A 19,725-nucleotide genomic window follows, 5' to 3' on the forward strand; every position below is an offset into this window, starting at 1 on the left:
CACTCAAAAACACAACATCATGACAACAAGCCATTGTACATTCGGTAGGAATCAAAATGAGGTTGCTGTTTTCACAACTCGTCTTTTGAACCTGAATGTACAGGTTGAGCAATGCGCACATGTGCCTTGTTGTCCCGAAGTAGAGCTTCAATGTCACTTTCTGTGAAGGTGGTTTTGGAACTCTGTCACAAAAAATAAACAATATAAGTTCTCATATGAGCAGTTTAGTCTAATTAATGGGATATCAATATTTCACAATTAGACCCATTCCCTACCTCAAAAGACTGGTGTTTCACCCCTACACATGCCATGGACTGCTCATAACACAGGACTATATCCAGATGCTTTGGCTCTTTATTCACTAAAGCTTCATGGAACTGGTCGTAATGAGACTCTGGATTGGGGATTAAAAATAGATTATTAATTAGTAAGAGTGTAAAAAACATGCAAATCCACTGTTATTTCCTCCTGATCTTACCTAACAAGTGCATGCAGGAGGATGTCATTTTGTCCATAGAGACGTGGTCATGTTTGTAGGACAACAGTTTCTCACACACACCCCCACTGATGAGGTTCTCCACTACTGTCTGTCTGCTTTCAGCTGGGGCTTCCTTCATGGCTTTCTCAATCTCTGTCAAAGGAAATAATCAAAACAAGCAGAGATAATTCAGTGTCTATAATTTGAAACCTTTGTTTTCTTGCGCTTAGGCAAATATAGTTGAATAGTTCACCATACCTTGTGCTGTTGTTAGACAACTCTCACAATAGGCGTCTGTTTAAAAGAAAAACAGTCAACAGAAACCAAGACTAGCCAAACTACAAATAGCCTATCATGACTGAGGACACCAGCAGAATTGTAGTGTTTAATTTACTTACAGCGGTCCACGTTATCAGGCTGCACAGGAAGAAGGTAGCACATACACATTAGAAGAATTATGATTTTCATCGTCAGCGACTGTAGACCAAACACACACAACTAACAGCTCTCCACAAAGACAGAGCAGACTACTGCGCTCAGGCTAAATAATCTTCCCTTTCACATAATGGAGTCATGTGATCTCAAGGACAATGGGATCATATCACCATCATTCCACGAATGACAGGGGTCCAGTTTTTCAGGTTTTCTCTGGCTGCTCACAGACGCAGTCATTCCTGATCTTTAAACTGGGGTCTCAAAGTACTGTGAACTCAAAACACACATTTTGTTGTACTTTATGGATTCACAATACAAGAGTAGACTTAAGAGATAGGCGGTATTTTTTAGCAATATAAGTGGGGAAAAGAACAGGCTTAAAGAAGGATATATACAGCTGAAATAAATATTTGAATGGAAAAGTATTAGTGAGTAAAGTAAATCACTGGGAATTGGTTGGAGCATGTGTTGTAGCATTGAGATATTTAGCTACTATATGAACTTAATTAGCAGACTTACAATTAAGTCAAGGTATCAGGGTTTTTTTCTTCAGTGCTTTCTTTGTTTGAGCTAAGGACTAGACCTACTAGTTTTATCAAGCAACTATTTGACCCAACTGTGAGAACTTGAGAATCAATATTATTCATATATTGTTAAAGTCCCTCAAACATTTTCTCTGTCAGGCTTCACATGAGAGACAAGTTAGAAAACAGTTTAATATCTATTCTTCTTCTTCTTCTTCCTACTTTCATCATCAGTATTACTGTTGGTAGTGGTAGTAGCTTACTAGAAGCAGTTGTGGTAATAGTAGCAGTAGTCTTTAGTGTTTAAATTAAATCACGTAGTTTTTATTTATTTTCAATTTTTCTGTCAGCAGCCACTAAGAGGTGCTGTTTTATATCGAAAGTCAGTTTCCAGCATGGGGATTCGAGCAGCTTTCAGGAGGCGGTTTGACAGATCCCTTATATGGTCATTCTTACCATATAAGGAGTGACACACGTGACGTTGCCGTCGCAACGGAAAATATGACCGTGTGCGGGAAAGCCGAACGTTGGATTAAGGTCCGCTTTTTCAGGGAAGTAAGTGTGCAACAGCTTGAGAAGCTCTAACGGACTGTAACGTTTACTAACTTCTGGATAAACACATTTGACAGTCGTCAGAGTCTACACGTGAGTAGTCAAACTTCTGTGTTGATAATTATGTAAATTACATCCACACGTGCGATCCTGAACTATCAGGAGAGGCTACAATTTAGCTCCAATCTTAAATTTGCTGATAGCGCCGTTAACGGTTTGTCTCTGTGGGTGCAGTGTTTTTGGGGAACACGTGTTGTTTGTATCTGCAGAGTTTTTACTGTAAAAGAAACAAAAAGAAGAGGCACATAAGGAAGCCAGGAGACTGACTCGCCTTTTGTTTTTCCTGACCAATAACCATGTAGCAGTAGCAGAAGGCTAAGGTAGGCTAATGTATTGATCACTGGACAGTTTGACTACGGACTCATTAAACATGCCACTTTCTCACATTGATAATAATAGGAAGGCTTATTGAATTGGCTTTCAATAAATCACATTTTAACTTGTGACACCTCCTGTCTGTTGCGACTATTTACTTGCACTTAACATCAGAAAAGCCAGAGCATCCATGTAAAGCAATGTGCTGCACTTCTGTACTTCTGTTGTTTTTGCGACAGTAATTTTAGCTTCTGGCATGTCTTTCTTTAGCTAAAGTTGTTAGTCAAGCTGTTCCTCTGGTCCTAGGGCTGTTCCAGACACAGAGGAGTGGAGTCATGGCCGGAAGAAGAGGGGCTATTGTCATTGGTTGAAAGTAGCTAACTACATGTACTCATTAATTCACTATTTTTAGGTACTTTCCTTGTGTATTTCCCCTTTTTGTGCAACTTCATACAAGTAATGTTAACCTTGTTGGCTTGTTGACCCTGTACAAGAAAGAAAGTGTCTGGTGGGGGCCCCTGGTCACCTTTCAGATGTCTATGAATTGTTAGCAGTTCCACCAAAGAGACATTTACATAACGTTGACATAACTACAGATTTTTGAAACATGCTTTATTTTTCTTCACGACCCCTCAGATTTATCTTATGACGTATTGGAGTTTTTCGTGGAAGACATTTTGACGTGTCACAGTAGGAGAAGCACAGGTAAATAATAACATTAATGATGACTGACTTCCATTTTTGATGTCATGGTCCGGTATTGTGCATGCATGCTCACTGTTACACTCACTGGGACACTTGAGCTGCACCCCCAACTCGCATACTTTTTATTTTTACTTTTAGTACATTTGCAGCTGCCCTTACAAGGTATGTGCAATGCATGCGTGCATGCATTCAATTGGAACATACTACTGTCTCATAACAATGCACCTTGAACGTTGACCCTATGGCTCATGTATCTCCTGCGTGGAGGATTGAGGGTCAGAATAGCCAGAGAAGCAGACTGCAGAATGTGACCGGATGCAGGAGGACATCCTGGCAGTTTTGGAATGTACTGCATTTGACTCTATAAATGTTTTCCTGGCTTACTAAATAACATGGTGGGTATTGGAACGCATAGTTAAATAGATTACAGCTATTGTTTAGAGGGGCCTAATCCTGAACCACTGTACTTAACTACCCAATATGCCAGTCAAGTTTTGTGTGTCAGGATTTTAAAAGCAATACTATTATTTTAATTGTTGTATTGGTACTTTTAAGTTAAAAACATTGAATACTTCCTCTAATCTAGAGCACAACATTTTTTTTCCATAGAGGTCTTATCTACGCTGGAACAGGGTGTGAACAACCACGTTGTTTAGTCTTTGGCAGAGAGCTAGCCCGCCTTCTGCAAGGGCTCATGCCATGTTTACACTACTCCGTTTCCATTTGGAAACGCATATGTTTTGCTACGTTTACACTGAGCGTCCACACTACGCTCCCGAGGACGGATAAGTTTGAAAACTCCGGGTTACGTTTTCGTGTGGACGGTCAGATCTGATCCAGAGTCCTTCTGAATGAAGTGTACATGTTACACACATACATACAGACTGCTGTCCAGCAGGTGGCGCTTTGCCCCTGACCTTATTTGCTCTCATCAGTTTTTAGGATTCAGGTTTAGGTATAAATAATCTTTATATATATCTCTGTTTATATGTATATATCTGTGGAAAATGTCCTGCTGTGACTGCAGAGATGTCAGTTGAATAAAAGTACATAACTACTAGCTAAATTGCACTTGAATTATACTCACTCCAAAATCAACGCTGTTGCATTACAGAGCCTTCAAGGTCCCGAATGATATGTGTATCAGGATGAATGTGAAGCTATTGTTTCGGCTTTCACAAGCAATACTAATTCAGCTTCACTCTTATTGAATGATTTCTTTTTATGTATACATTCCACCCTTTAGTGACTTTAAGAAATCTTGGATTACAGGTCTACACATGCAGACTACTATGAGTAATACAAACAGAATAACGCACTATATTTACACCTATTAGCATTTGTATGAGTAGTGTTGATAGAGCTTTCATTGTTGTTCCATCTTGACTTAAAGAATAGAGAGAACATTGTAATAACTTAATTTATATTGCATAAGGACACTGGTTCATTGATCAAATCCCATTTTTTTAATGTTTGTAGCAATGCTGCAACAATACTGATGCAAACCTTGTCTTCTTGCTGCATTCTAAGAATTATCTGTCTTAAGTTTGTTTCAGCGTTGAAACCTTTTCGATGACGGACAACAGCACTGAGGCCATATTCTCTGTTTTTTGTTTTGAGTATTTGGGAGTTTGGGAACTAGGGGTCAGTTTGTTGACACGTATACATGGTGGGGGAGCACAGGTTTTAGCATTCAGACCTTCATGTAGGGCTTTTCTGTTTTACAGACAGTTGTCACGCAAAATATGAAAAATTCAAATGACTTGAACATTTTTACATAATTTGTTTTGGGGGAAGGGTTGCTTGATTTGAACTCGTCACCTTAAGATTTAAAAAAATCCTGAATATGTTCCTGCAATTAAGCGTGGCAGGATATGACACTGACTTACCATCTTTGATCTTGTACTTGTTTACATGATGATTGATCAATAACAAACATTGGTTGCGAGAAATGATGATGTTATCTGGGGCCTTAAAGACAAGTTGTGCTTCTAGTTTCATTGGAGGAACCTTAATGAGCTGTCAAATAATAAATGACAATAACAGTAATTAATACATTATGAGTGGTATATCAACTACCATTCATGGTGTCAGAAATGTGTTTTTTTGTGGCATATGTGATGCAACGGCCTTCCCTTTCAGTTGGAATCTCCTCCAGGGGTTCAATGTGAACTTAAACAATAGTGGGATCCCTCTCAGTGCTCGCAGCTCCAGCAGCTGTCCGGTGCATGCCGTTGCAGCGATGCTTCTTTCCTCCAATAGATTTAAAGTGTGCGCCCTGGCCGACAATGGAGGGCCCGGGAGTGGGAGGATCAGCTCGGCAGCGATCCTTCTGGCTTTGTTACGACCGGGAAGCCATTTTGGAAATCTGCTTGTTGTGCACTAGCATAACACTCTCAAGCTACCAGCAAACTTTTGTTTTTTTTACCAGGAAAATACGGTTTAGGATCTGTGGGTGCGCAGTAATAGATCATCTTTTGGTTTCCGTTCGTCGGGATGCTGCCAGAAGTTTGCGCATCTTCCGTGATAGTAATGCGTGGATCTGTTCCCTTTGGATTACGCTCTTTAAAACAATAATAACATACATGGACTCTAACCACGCGGGCAAGTTGACATGCTACTATAACATCCTATGCGTTAATCGTACTACCATGTTCTGCTGTGAATGAGTCATTTCGTTTTATCCAGATTTATTTTGTCCTTGCTGCGCTCCTTTACTCACAACTAACGCAGTCTTAGGCCTTATTTTCTTGCGTGATTTTCACATGCGACATCAGCAGACAATACATATGTCTCATGTGTGTCATTAACAGTGCGAAATTTGACTAAAGAAATGTAAATGGAACCAGTACACGACATGGGAATAGCGCTTCTTTGCCACAGCCTGTAAGTCAGTGCGTTTCGCGTTGCCTAAATACATGGCGTCTAAATTTAGCACCGGGCAATCTGAGAACGTAACGGGGCTTATATGTCATTTGGCCGGACACTATCTGCAGTTATTAATAAACTGAACGTGTGTTTTGAACGTCGCCTGTCTGACACACTGTTGTGACAGTAGCTGGACTTATCGCACCCTGCGTAGTTTGCGTAAAGGAGCCAGCAAAACAAACGTGTGAGGAGACACGCAGCACTGTGGGACAGGTGTCCCTGTGTAGCATTTTAGTGTGTGTGTGTGTGTGTGTGTGTGTGTGTTTGTGTAGGATGAATGCATGCTCTGTTATTGTTGAACCTGTCTCCTGAGTTATGAGCTCAAGGATTAAATTATGTCACATTTCTGAAAAGATTTAGCCACATAAGAATAGAAACCGCAGATATTGCTTTTTTTTTATTAAGAACACCAGTCTTGCACCATACTCTCCCTTATCCTCGGTTCTGCAGTTGTTGCACTGTAGGAGCCGTCTGGTGTATCATTCTGGTTTGCCCACATTGAGCGCTGGCATCGTGATTCATTGCACCAGTTGTCGAGTCAAAATAAAACTAATCCTAGCTGAATTAAAGTAGTCCCCTTGGCTTTTGGATATTTGTTTCTGTTTATCCGTCTTTTCGGCTTGGAGACTTGGACGCGGATTTGAAACATGATTAAGATTATGGGTTGAGAATTTGGAGGATTTTAGGGAAAAGGCCATCTGTTTTATTTGTCGCTTTGTTTCTGCATTTTCCGATGTTGGGAGTAGGAGTTCCCTTCTTGCTCAGGATATGGGTGGCGCGATATACAGCATGGTTGAGCTTGTTATGACCAGAAATGCTGAATCAAACAGTCTCTCACACACACAGTTATCGTAATCTTTATGTTGGATAGAGCAAGGGTTAAAACCTTTTATATAAACCGTCAAGTCATCTAAGTTTTACCTGGATATGCTCTGCAGTTGTGGCTGACAATATACACCCAGTTGCCAGTTTATTCGGCACACCTTGCTAAAACTAATAAAACAGTCCTTCAATAAATCTTCCCTGCACTCTTGTATTGGACTGCATTAGTTTTAGCAAGGTGCGCCAATGAACTAGCAGCCGAGTGTATTATGATAACAGTATTTGCACAGCTAGTTTCCCTATGAGAAGCCCTCGGAGCAGTTGTTTCCCGCCCATTGCCTAAAATCCAGCCCCACCCCTTGCTGTTTCCTAATACCGCTCATTCTCTAGTGTGGAGCTTACCCGAGCAGTCACTGTAGAAGTAGCTGCCCCAGTGAGGAGTCTACTTAATACAACTGGAGCGAGGAGCGTCGTCGTCGTCCCGTCTCTGACAGCCATTCCTGTCAGTTGCCGACCGGAGGAGAAGAGACGAGTCATTCATTACAGCTTCGTCAACAACCAGCCAGAGCCAACATGCAGGAAGAGGTCGGCCAATGCTCGTCCACTGTCCAGTAGCGTTGTTGTTGTGTTCCTGAGGAAAAGGAATGTCCAGCAGCTCTCATTAGGGCCTGCTGGACTTTCTGACACGGTTGCACAGCGTAGCAGTAACCAGTGGTTGTGTTTGTTGGAGAGCAGCCCAGTGAACAGCGCTGTGCCAGTGCTGTATTGTATTTAATGTGTAGATGCAGTTCTGAATCCATTTTTTTAAAGACGGTTACACAGTGGCAGATCTTGAGCTCATTAGCAAAACTAAGTTGTGTGCAAGAGACAGGCTGAACAAGGCAATGCATGCGTTTTTGTGAGTGTGTAAGGTTGGTTTGTTTGTGCTTGTTGTTACCCCCCCCCCCCCCCCCAAGCCATGTCCGATTTGGCTTAAAGAGTCCTGTCCCTTGCATCCTGATTCTTGCAGCCTAAACAAAGAAGAATGACCATGGATTTTTCCCAACTGCACACATACACACCGCCACAGTGTGCTCCCGAAAACACCGGCTATACCTACTCTCTCAGGTGAGACCTCAGTGCTGTGCTGCAGTACAGTACGCTGGTTACAGCATCAAACAGTCAGGCCTGTGGCATTTCAGTTTAACTTGTGCCTCCAGGTAGAACGAATTCAGAATATCAACCAGCTACTATGTTCCATTTGTCTTGTTTTTCTCTAAAAATGATGCTATGGAGCATACAGTCGGCTCGACTGCATGTTGTTTTTAGGAAGCAGCTTGCTTTGATAGTCCAGCCCTGTTTCCCAGTTAGATTGGAAATTGATTACAATTACTGTATGACATGTTTAAATGTATTTTACGTTGTTGCTTTTTAACTTGCAGAGGTTTTGTAAGGTTGGCTCTTTTTTTTCTTTCTTTTTTTTCTTGTGGAAATCCTGTGGTTTTGATGACTCAGCCTCATGATTCAGTTGGTGTGTGTTTGTATGCTTAGTGGTAAATTTGAGGGCCTTGCACAGGGTAAAAACAGAGCATGCACTCAGATTTCTCTGTACTTACTTTTACTATAATGTAGATTCACGGTGCCAACTTCACCTTTTTTCACCTTTTTGAGAAGTTAAAGGCAGCGCGGTCAGTTTTGTATACCCGGCACGTACCACTCCTGTAACACCAACCTCTCCCGTCGTGCTACTCATCCAGGCATTGTTTCTTGGGCTCCTCATCACAGCTCAGGTATGTGTGGTTCGGCACTTCACTAGGAAGGTCTGTGCATGTGGAGGAATGCTGCTGTCTTTGGTGCTGTCAAAACGAAGACAGGGTGTGTAAGGCAAGACATGAAATATCACCTTGCCCCATGCTTAACTCACTTTCTGACTTTGGGGAATTTACGAGTAATTGCATGACTTTTGGGAGTAGAGGCCTGTCTTTTATTTAAATGAGTGCAAAGACCCCATTAGACTTCCAGGTGTGCCTTGGAATGCAACAGTTTTCACTATGTGCTCTGTAATTCTGCAAGTCTTTTGCCTGTTGGGTGATTTCATGTTGATATGTAGAATAGCTGGTATGTTGTATCATGACATAACTGGCAAAAGAAACCCTTCATAACATCCTCGTGATTTCAGGTCAGCTTTGTCGCTCGCTCGGTGCACACCAGTAATGTGAATACTAGTCTTATGAGTCACACTGTGGAGACTGAAACTGTGTAGACTGAAAAGCTGAAACGAGCTAATCGTGTTCCTTTGAGCACAAGAAGCTATTAATGAACCTCACGGTCACAACCGTGGCCCTGATCCCAGGATTAGACTAATAGTTTATGCTTCTTGACTAGCTAGTTGATGGATCTGTGGATTTGAATAGCCTGTGTGTGTGTGTGCTGCAGCTGAGCGTTCAGTGATTCTCAGCTCTCGAGAAACAAATTTAATGAAATGTAAATCATCTAACTGAAGCCGGTTAGTCACACGTCTTTGTCTCAGCCTCCTAAGCAAATGGCAGAACAGCCAGAAAGTAAATGCTATATTTGCTGCTTTTTTTTCGTTGATTGTGTTCAGACGTTAGTGTCTGTACGTGTCTGTGGCCCACAGTGAATACAAGAGAGCAGTTCAAAGACTGACAGAGTCAGGTGACAGAGACTGTTGGCCCATCTGTTGCCAAAACTCAAAAGGGCAGTGACAAGCCATTGAATGGTCCAAGAGAAAGGGTGAGAGGAGGCCACCCAATCGCGCTCTGTTTCCATCCACATATAGAGAAAGACCATTACAGCTTGGGCCACCAACCTAGTGTTGATTTCATTGATATTGTAAATACAGTGCGGGAAACACTCTTATTAACTTATTCATTTATAAGCCAACAAGGTTCAGTGAATTGGGAGTTTTCTTTCTTCTCTCACTTCCTCACAGTCTCCTCTTTACTGGACGGATTCAGTGGTTTCAGTTAGAGAGATTGTAATCCTGTTTGATTATTATCTGTGTCATATTGAAGACATGAAGATGTTTTGTGCACTGAGGGACTTTGAAAAAGAACGACAGTGTCTTGAAGCTATTTTTTTAATTCACGTCTTTAGAGAATTCACATACATTTGGAAAGCCTTTTAATTTGAGGGGCTCTTTTTTACGTGTATTTCCTGCATTTAAAATAATCTATAAAGCTTTGTGATTTGCATCCCGGCTGGGAAGTGGTTCAATGGTTCTTTACACTCTGTCCTTTGAGCTGTTTTACCTCTTGGAAGACAGACGGACTGTGCCCATCTCCTCACTAAAAGCGTGTGCGTGCGTGCGTGCGTGGTGTATAGACGCGCACACACAGACCCTTCATATTTTATGATGGTGAAAGTGGGTCAGGGGGGTTGGGGTGTTTTTTCCAAGTGATTGCTGAAGCGTGACAATAGTAAGCAGCAGTGATTGAGTCATCTGATTCTGGATGTGGTCGCCTGGGAAGAGCAGCAGCCGATAACTGATGATAAAGATAAAACATTGTATGAGAGATAAGCGGTAGAAAACGTACAAACTCAACCTTTCTCTTTTGTGAACCATGCTCTACAACACGAGGTTCAGGGATGCCAGTTGGACAGGCGTCGTTCAAGCTGCTGTCACAGTTGTTCTGACATCTGGTCTGAGTGTATTTTCAGTTTGCGCAACACTAGTCGAGTGTTGCACAAAGCAAATGACAGCAGCTGGAGCCAAACTGTGCCATAGTCGCTCCTTTTTGGTGGACAAACCAATGACAACAAAGACTTTTCTTTAACTGGTCCCGCTTTTCAAACCGCCACTCCTCCCAATGAACAGATCCATGACGAATTGTAAAAGCCAAACGTGTCTCCTCGCATGCATGAAGCATACGTGGAGGTGTTTTTAGACGTCGGAAGCATTCGTGTTTCTGTATCAGCCAGGCTTGTGTTCGTTTGTGTCACAGCATCTGTCTGTTGGAAATGCTAAAAGCAGCCTCTATACTGATCAGTCTCTCTTGAGCCAGGCAGCTGTTTAGAGACAACATGAGACGGTACACTATAGGGCTATAACGTGGCGAGTGAAGGACACCATGGGGGGGAGAGAGAGAGAGAGAGAGAGATAGAGAGTGAGTGGGCAGAAGGAAAGTGGTTTCCGTGGGAGGGAACATGAGGGTGGGCTTGGGCTCGTACGATACTAATCACAGTGCCAAACTCAACCCACCCAGAGATAGCTGGATGGAAATTCAAAGGCTCTTCGCTCTGTTGCAGACTCCCAGTTCCTGGCCTCTAGTAAATATAGGCCTCTTCACCTCAGGGGAAAAGACTTTCTGTAACAGATTGAGGAAACGCGAAAGGCAGAGTGTGCTACGTTTGTGCCCGATTTGGTATTTTCCCCCAGATTTCTCTTTTTAGCTGAATTCCAGCGGGACAAATGAGTGCAGTATAAGTTTAGTAAACGCAGCATGATCCCACAAGTAGGGAGGAGATTAAAATGAATTGTTGGGAATGGGTGACAAAATACTGTTTACTTCAGCCGAATTACAGCATCCCAAGTCTCTAAAATGATTTGGTGCTGGCAGTGATCTAACGCATGAAGACTTAAGACTCTCTCTGCTTGTGCTTGCAGTATTCCCTTATCATATATCATCTGTTCTGTGTACCACAGGGGGGAGAAAAACACATTTATGTAGTGAAGATCAGATTATAGAGACAACCAAAAAATAGTAATACGTTTTATGAGATTACAGACTCTTTAGTAGAGAGTGTCATCAATCTGATTTCAAGATGTGATGTCTGACTCTGTTAGACAGGCTGTTAACATTTGCAGGCATAAGATATAGTTGTATTTATCTTTTAATTTATCTCACGGTAGGACAAGAATCTCTGAACGGCTACCTAACGAATGTTTCTCAGTAGCTTTGAGTTTCATTAGGAACAACAACACGCCCCTCGTCTTGTGAGAACTTTTATTTTTTTTCTCCGTTTTCTTGTGCGTGTGAGTGTACAGGCTTTCTGGCAAGCCTTTGACCGAGCTTTTGTAACCACACTTGGTTTTGAAGTTGAGATTTACAACTCACGTGGTTTCTATGATCTCTGAAATATGTATGTTTGAGACCACAAGCGGTGGCCAGTGTTTCATAGTTGGGCCTTTTGTTGCAAGCGTGTTACTATTTGAACTCTCTAAAGTAGCTTCTGATTAGGTCCTGTCATAAGATCAGTTTGTTGTTAACAGAATTAGTAGAAAGTGGATCTTATTTTGACAGTGTTTTGTACCCTTTGGAAGTCCAGCAGAGAAAAGAAAGCAACCATTTCATTTTTTTTTTATTTGGTTAATGTTTATTCAATTATCAAATCAAGTTTCTTTTTTAATTATTCTTTTTTTTTAGACTGTTGGTCAGACAAAACAAGCAATTTGAAGACGTCAGGATCTTAATCATTTATCACCAATATAAAGAGAATAATATGCAGTATTAGTGCGTTTAGTTGCAGCACCAAAAAGTTATGATTACATCATCGTTCAGGTAATGCATTATTGCCCCAAAGTCCAAAATGTCATCTGTTGAAATGCAAAACACGTCTGCTTTGTAGAGGGTAAAGATCATTGTCCTTGCGTGTGAACCTGATGTCTCATTGTGTCCGTTCTATGCTTTGTGATGGGTGATCACTTTTTCAGCATAGACCATGCAAAGCAGGCAGAAGGTGGGTGGGTGGCAAGTCCCTTTCAGTGGCAGCGAACAAACATGGTAGTGGAGGTGTAGACTCGCCAGAAGTGATGTTACTGAAGTTATATTTTCTTTGTCACGGAGGAACTTGTCTTCCGTGGCTTTGTGGTTTGATCTGAAAGAAATGATGACGAGCCTGTTTTCCCATGTTGGCTGCTGCGGTGAGCCCAACGCTAAATGATAAAATGTAGTCTCTTGTTGTCTCCAGGGTATGATATGTTGAGCCGGTAAAGGTGCTTTCATCCCACCGGCAGATCCACCCCCGATGACGCAAACCCATTCATCGTGTTGCGTTTGAACCTGGATAAATTATCCCACCCTGAGGCCGTCTGGAAGATTTGATCTCATTCCAATTGTGCATCTTGAAGTAATATGAATCTTGAGCTAGATTTAAATCATATTGTATTATTAAGCATAAATGCTCAGCTCCAATCTTGAAACACGTACACAAAGTATGTTTTCATGGCCACACATCACCTGTCGACTTAAATTCAGGCGGATACGTTGGTCTCTCGTGATCGGCCAGCAAACCTCTAACCCCCCCACCACCCATAGAAATGGATTATAGTGGAGACGATGTCAGACTGAAGATGGAAACAGAGTGTAATGAGTTGACAATTGTGTCTGATATCAGGCAGCTGATTCCCGCCAACCTTGAGCCCCATCCTTCATGCTTATGTGCATAATGTTATGTGTTAAATAGCACAACATAAGCTTCTAAAATGTAGAATACTCTGATCGGATGCTCTGTGTAGTTGTGTCTTGCAAGAAAGCTGGCTGTGCCCACAGAGTGTGGGAAGAGCATCAAAGCTTTAGTGTTATGTAAGGAGAGATTCCAGGAAGCTGAATGTCACGATGGAAGTATCTCCTCTCTCCATACTGTTAGTCTGTCTCTTTCTCTGTGTCTTTTTCACTCGGTTCTGAAAGCACAGTGTCCGTCTCTATTTTTGTCAGTGATGTGGGCCGTGGGAGAGCAGCACACATACCCAGCACATCTGAAAAGAGTTTGCTAACTAATTGAATATTGTGTACAGCTTCACTTAACGGCCGCTAAGTGTTAAACATTGTTTTAGTTTGTTTAAGGACTGTGTGATCGCCAGCACCACATGGAGATGCACAATCTTAATTTTGTGCTAACCAAATTATTGTGTTGATCAAATAAAAATCTATGTGAAGTTCATGATTAGCCAGGTAGAGTAAAAGGTTACATTAACAATTGCTCCTGGCTGTAGGCCACACACACACACAGCCAGACCGTTTTCTTTCTCAAACACACCCTGCTCTGCCCTGCAGCGATATTTTGCAACTGAGAAGTCTGTTAATGAAATATTGTTACGCAGTCATATGGCCCACTGGAATGAATGTAGCTGTCTTCTATGTTGGAAACTCAGCCCCGCTGCTATTTTTCATGATTTGAATGTCAAATTTGAATCAGACTAGCAGTGACGTAAATGTGATGGAAAGTTCTGTGGCTGTCTGGCCCACCTGTGTTCAGCTACTGAGAGCGTGTCCTCCAGGGTGTCTCTACGACAGGAGGCCACAGTGAAAGTGAGCTCTCTGCTCAACTGTCCCAGCATGACCTCTGCTCTGGTATTATTGGCAGTGTGTAACTATCTCTCAGGCAACAAAGATATATGGTCTGCTTGATACCGCTAGCGTTCCTTCCGGGTGAGATTTTTTGTAGGTATTTGACTGTGTCAGGAGATGGGTGTGTCACACACAGACACATGGCCCTGGAGGTACAGGAGCACACATACATAATTGCGCTGTTTGGACAGTTTTGTGAGGTTTTAAATCAACCCAGCTTGATCTTCGACTTTTGATTTTCACGGGTTCAACTCAAGACAAATTTTTCCGCTCAAAGATTTCTTTCTTGGAGAGTAAGACATCAGGAGGGGGTTGTGTTAAAACAGAAAAGACAATGATAGTCTGCTAGTGCTGTGCTTTTAGTGAAACAAACCATTTTCCACACAAGGGCTCTGGTCGTAAACATGTACAGGTATGCTAGCTAACTGATTAAAGGCATATAGAGGGAGAGGTGCGTCCCTGGTAATGTGTTCAGAGAAAAGCCAGTTGGAGCAGGAGGCGGTGCGAGCGAGGGTGAAAGCACATAATTGGCTCTCGGTGTGTAATCCTCAGGGTTTAGAGCCGGAGGTAGGGCCAGAGAGCAACATGTACTGTACTTGTACACATGCATGTACATACTGTTGACATTACTCGGTGTAGTTTGTCTCGTGTGCAAGACTCTGTTTCGATATAGTCACTGCTGTGCTTGGACCACCGTCAGGGACTCTGTGCTCGTGCCTTAAACCAAACAGTTCTTGTTTGTACAGCGAAGGTCCCTCCTTTTCAAGCGTCTAACAGGAAGTTTATTCTCTGTCCTCCAGCGACAGATAAAGTGCTTTGCCCCTCCTTTTTCACCCACCCTCCCGTGCATGTCTGTAGAGTATTTCTGCCTGACCTAGTTGAGCCACATGCTGAGTGTACACAGTCTGCAAAGGGTCATTTTAGTTTGTGTTATTATAACCGATCACACAATACATATATTGTAAGCTGTCAGTGAACACAAATCAATTATAAAATAAGAGCTTGATTTTTATTTTGCCTCTAAAATTGTACCTGCTTTACCACAGCAGAGAAAGAGGGCATAGTCGTGGTAGAGTTCAGCTTTGTTTGTTTGTTTGCACCAGCTAAGAGGGATTATATAAAACTATTTTCATCATGGTTCCACTGAATTTCGCAACTCATGCCCTGTTGTTTGTTAGTCGTGTCTGAATATTGGCTTTGACTCTGCCAGGTGGGTGTGGCACTGAGTCACAGCTGTACAACGCATGGCAAACTCCACATTTACAACGGTGTGTTTCCACTTACGGTTGGCTTTCGTTTGCAGTGAGTGGAGAATAATTCTTTTCAGCCTACTTGCATACTTTGGGATGTTTATGTGGCTTTTTAAATTGTTCTTAAATTTTACTTTCAGAAACACACTGGGCCTATTCTTTTGTCTTGTTTTCTCCCTCCCTTGTGAGTGAGTCACTTCCTTCTGGGCCCACTGCCAGTTGCGGGGAAAAACAGCATCACAGCTCTCTACCCGGACTGTCTGTTCCTGCATTTTGTTTGTTTTTAAAAAGAAAGCCTCTCTGAAGATGGTACACAATTTAGGAAGATTGCAGGATATCCCCCCGTATTGATTTGAGGTTGGAGTTGCTCGAGGCCTGTTTGTTGTCTCCTTCAGGATTTTCCACTCTCTAACGTTCCCGCTCTTTCTGCTCCACTCCTGTCTCTCTCTCAGCTCCAGCTACTCCACAGCAGCGTTAGATTTTGAGAAGGAGCACCAGATCGCTGCCGTGTACGAGTCGCCCAGGATGTCACGGCGGAGCCTGCGTCTGCAGACGGGTGCCGGTCAACATGGCCACGAGAGCCTGGCCGATTACTCGCAGAACCGCAGCAGCAGCAGCAACAGCAGCAGCTACACCAGCACCAGGAGAGAGACACGGTGAGACCAGCAATGGACGCGAACACTCCCACACAACTAATAAAGCAATTAATTCAAGTGAAGCAAGAGCAATTAGCTCTGCTGTGTAGAAAATACATGTCGACCAGTGATTCGTTTCAACATGGATAATGGCTTACAGGCGTTACTGGCCTTTTTGTCTATGCTATCAGCTTAAAGTAATTTTGATGTGTGTGTATGAGAGCAAGATCTGCAGCGTTGTAACTAAGTTTGAATAATACAACTTGTAAAGGAAGATGTTGCGCATCAAACCCGAACCTTTAAACTAAGCAACCAATCTACTTCCTGTTTACAAACCTGAGCCATACTCGTTTACATGTGACAAAACTCACTCCTCTTCATGTTCTGCTCTCCCAGGACGCTGCGGAGTAAAAAGCAGCAGCAGCAGTCCAGTTCCAGCTCAATGTCTTTATCCTTGAGCCAAGCCGACACACCGAGGAAAACCCTCTCCTTCTCAGCCGCAAATACCCCGATTAACAGCAGCAGCATCGTCATTCATGAAGGCAACACAGCGTCTGATGGCTCTTTGCTCACCTCCATCCTGGATCAGTCCCACCTGAGACAACGCACCGTCACCACAACCACCACTTCTACGTCTGTGGATGGACACTGGGGTCAGTTGATGAGAAATGTGGATTCTATCACAAATGAACAGTCACACTTTTGCAAAATCTAGAAGTTATTTTTTAATCTAATTCCATCATGCAGGATATACAACTTAACTTTTCCTTGAGCCTGTATCACACAGCAAGTTTGACTCATTCAGTCTCTATTTGGGCTATCTAGCTTTATTAACATAACATTAGCGGTCCTGGATTATCAACTGGTTCTTAACTGGTAGCAAGAAAGTAATGACTCAAGAATGGAGTATACCATGAGATGACATTGAACTGTTGATCTGCATGGAAAAACTAGGTGCCATAGATCCAAGTCTTTCAGTGGGATAAAATGAATGTAATCAAACACAAAGTTAGAATAGTATAAGAAGCAGTAGAAAGTGATGCAATGGTAAATACTAGTTACAGGTTATAATGTATATGATCAATATTTTAAATTGTCATGTGTGAGAGATTATTGCATTACTTTGCTCTCATAACTTTGTAACACTTAACAATGAGATTGTTTTTGCTGCTTAGAAATATGTGTCAAGTAAAAGGTGGACTGCATGTGTTCAGTGATGGAAAGTACATTTAAGCACTGTATTTATGTACATTCCTTAGTTACTTGTACTTTTATAGTACTTCATACTGTTACTCCACTACTTTCAAAGTGAACTATTTTACTTTTTATTTAATTTAAAAACCTACAATGAGCATATGAAATACAATGCATTGTAATGTCATGAATTAACTCACCCAACAGTACATAAAATGAGTAAAATAAACTATAAAGCAGGCAGCTACAACATTAAAATGCAGCAGTTTAATATGTATTAATGCAACACTGGCATAGCCCATTTTCGCTACAATGTGAGTACTTAAAGAAGATTTTTCCAATAGTTCATGCTTACTTTTGCATAAAATTATGAATGCTACTGTGAATTTATACTTTCACACAATACTTCCTCCACCACTGTATGTATTTACTATTCCACTATGTAACAAATGAAGCAATATACTGGCTTAGTAATGTCTTGACTAATTTCCCTGTTATTGAGTTGTCTTATTTTTCCGTCCTCTCTCTCTCGCTCTCAGGGAAGAGCTCCAGCAATGACCACAGGTCATCAAATGTCAACGGCGACGCCAGTGCGTCAAAGTCCCACACCTCACTCGCCAATGGATACATCTGCAAAGACTGCTCTTTCCACTCTCCGAAGACGGACTCCCCTATCACACAGTCTTCATCATCATCATTATCATCATCATCTCAGGCTGCACAAGCTTCCTCAGAAGGCCTCTTCTCTTCCTCCTCCTCGTCACCTTTCACAAGCATATACTCCAGAGACAGGAGTCGAAGGAACAAGACCGGTGAGAAACTGTTGAGTTTGACTGAAATGTCGTATTTAGAATGCTGTTCTTCCTCATAATCTGCACATTTATTGGAGCTGGACGGTGAAATCGCCAGTATGTTGTGATGATGAGAATGTAATTAGTAGTGGCGTCTCTCTCCAGGTGTCCTGGTGTCTATGTCTAACACGTGTGTGCGCTACAGCAAACGAGCCCTGGCCCCCATAGTGTCCTTAGTCACCCTGCTCTTCAACAATGTGCTCTGGCTGGGTTCACGGGCCAAGAGCCCTCCAGGAAAAGGTATAAAAACAAGAGATGTTCTTTGCTCTTCTCTTCGCCCATCATTCTCTGTTTGTTTTTCTACTTCTGTCTTTTGCAGTTTCATGGTCTATTTCTATTTCACGTGTAACCTTATTGTCATTCCTCTCACCGTGCTTTCCATAGCATCCTGTCGTTTTTTCTGGCAGGCTATCTTATCACCATTTTTTATTTGTATTACTGTGTATCTCTGGCATAGTCTAGACTGTGCGTTTTGACTAACGGAGATTGTGCGGGGCGGGTGTGTCACCAGGTGTCCTCGCATCATTTTCGGACTCGATGAGACAAGCCGTGTCCTCCAGTTTTTCCCAACTGTGGCTGTTTAAGCAGACCACTCTCCACAGGATGATGGGCTACAGAGCTAATGGCTATGAAGGACAAGGTACCAGCCGTAACTACAAAGGGCAGAGCCCCTGACCTCTCCTATTAATAAACTTTCTTCTCACTATTTCTCTCCTTCCTAAGATCTTTCCTTTTTTCGTTTAAGGAGTAAGACGCCTCATAATAGGATAAATATGTAGTTGAATTAACTTTGAAGGATCTCTTTATAATCTCTGTTTCTTTCTCAGTCCATCCGGCCTCCTTCACTCTCACTCTGTTGCTTTCTATTTCTAAAGGAGAAGGTATACGAGAAACAAAATAAAAACTGTACATCCCCAAATTCAGACAAAACGATCACATGACAAGTTGCACCTTTAGCTCGCATGAGATTGTGAGAAGATGTACACTTTCATGAAAATTCGAGCAGAGCTAAAAAGACACCCTGACTACCTCATTGATGATGTTTATTTCTAGTATACTGCTGATTTTAATTTGGTTCTTTCACAGCTGCAGGAGAATTTCAGGAGCTAAAATGTCTTCATTCTTGTTTCCAGCAGTTGTAAACATGAATCCTCTTCAACCGTTTTCATGCAGATCTATTCTCATTTTCTTCACGGTGAAATCGAGCACCTCTGCCCGTCACATTGCTGACATGTGCATTTACTCTTCTTCTTCATCTAACGTTCATTTCGTCACAATTTTCTCTCGCGACATGGTTTTTGTTATGTAAATAAATGTGTTGTGCATTTGTTGCAGCTCACTCAAGTTTCTGTGGAAGCATGAATGTGAAGGATCTGGTGACTGAAGATGCATCGCATCTCAAACTCAATGGTTCCCTGTGTAAGCAGACACACAAACCACACACACTTTCTTTCTTTGTATTTTCTTGGGGTATCAGTCATTGAAAGAGTTAATTTTATGCGTGACATGTGTTAGGACCAGTGAGCAGAGGTTGTGTGAACTGCTTTAACCAATCAGCAGCCTGTTGACCCGCAGATACTTCTCTTTCAATCAACCAAATCTGTTTCGAGGGACCAATTTGACACCAAAACTTGACAAAAATGATCATTTCAGACATTAATAAACTTTAGCAGCCCGTTTGTCTTTA

General features: G+C 42.1%; 2 protein-coding genes across 4 annotated transcripts in view; one reads left to right on the plus strand and one right to left on the minus strand.

Annotated features, from left to right (window-relative positions):
- Window positions 1-7,248, minus strand: LOC306709409 (uncharacterized protein). The gene is made up of 6 exons (XM_079177526.1): window positions 7,222-7,248; window positions 877-895; window positions 737-772; window positions 479-631; window positions 276-394; window positions 1-182 (listed from the first exon to the last, which is right to left on the minus strand). The coding sequence occupies exons 4-6, from the start codon at window positions 615-617 to the stop codon at window positions 72-74; spliced, it is 369 nt and encodes a 122-aa protein (XP_079033652.1). The 5' UTR covers window positions 618-631; window positions 737-772; window positions 877-895; window positions 7,222-7,248; the 3' UTR covers window positions 1-71.
- Window positions 5,476-19,725, plus strand: part of sun1b (Sad1 and UNC84 domain containing 1b) — a 23,360-nt gene continuing 9,110 nt past the window's right edge. The window contains exons 1-8 of one of the 3 annotated variants that reach the window (XM_079177523.1): window positions 5,476-7,404; window positions 7,829-7,926; window positions 15,811-16,014; window positions 16,390-16,646; window positions 17,727-17,999; window positions 18,144-18,278; window positions 18,550-18,678; window positions 19,374-19,457. In XM_079177523.1, the coding sequence (XP_079033649.1) occupies window positions 7,393-7,404; window positions 7,829-7,926; window positions 15,811-16,014; window positions 16,390-16,646; window positions 17,727-17,999; window positions 18,144-18,278; window positions 18,550-18,678; window positions 19,374-19,457 (1,192 nt within the window). In that variant the 5' untranslated portion in view covers window positions 5,476-7,392. The remainder of the gene's footprint in view (window positions 7,405-7,828; window positions 7,927-15,810; window positions 16,015-16,389; window positions 16,647-17,726; window positions 18,000-18,143; window positions 18,279-18,549; window positions 18,679-19,373; window positions 19,458-19,725) is intronic. The other 2 variants (XM_079177524.1, XM_079177525.1) reach the window with 2 other exon arrangements.

The sequence above is a fragment of the Pholis gunnellus genome (genome assembly GCF_910591455.1).
Source record: "Pholis gunnellus genome assembly, chromosome: 17".
Taxonomy (NCBI): domain Eukaryota; kingdom Metazoa; phylum Chordata; class Actinopteri; order Perciformes; family Pholidae; genus Pholis; species Pholis gunnellus.

What these genes read in the sequence shown, in the direction of transcription:
- LOC306709409 (XM_079177526.1), bottom strand. Translation starts at nt 617, where the DNA reads ATGAAGGAAGCCCCAGCTGAAAGCAGACAGACAGTAGTGGAGAACCTC. An exon ending in CTCCTGCATGCACTTGTTAG is followed by an intron (nt 395 to 478) that starts GTAAGATCAGGA and finishes TCCCCAATCCAG; the next exon opens with AGTCTCATTACGACCAGTTC. An exon ending in TGAAACACCAGTCTTTTGAG is followed by an intron (nt 183 to 275) that starts GTAGGGAATGGG and finishes TTTTTGTGACAG; the next exon opens with AGTTCCAAAACCACCTTCAC.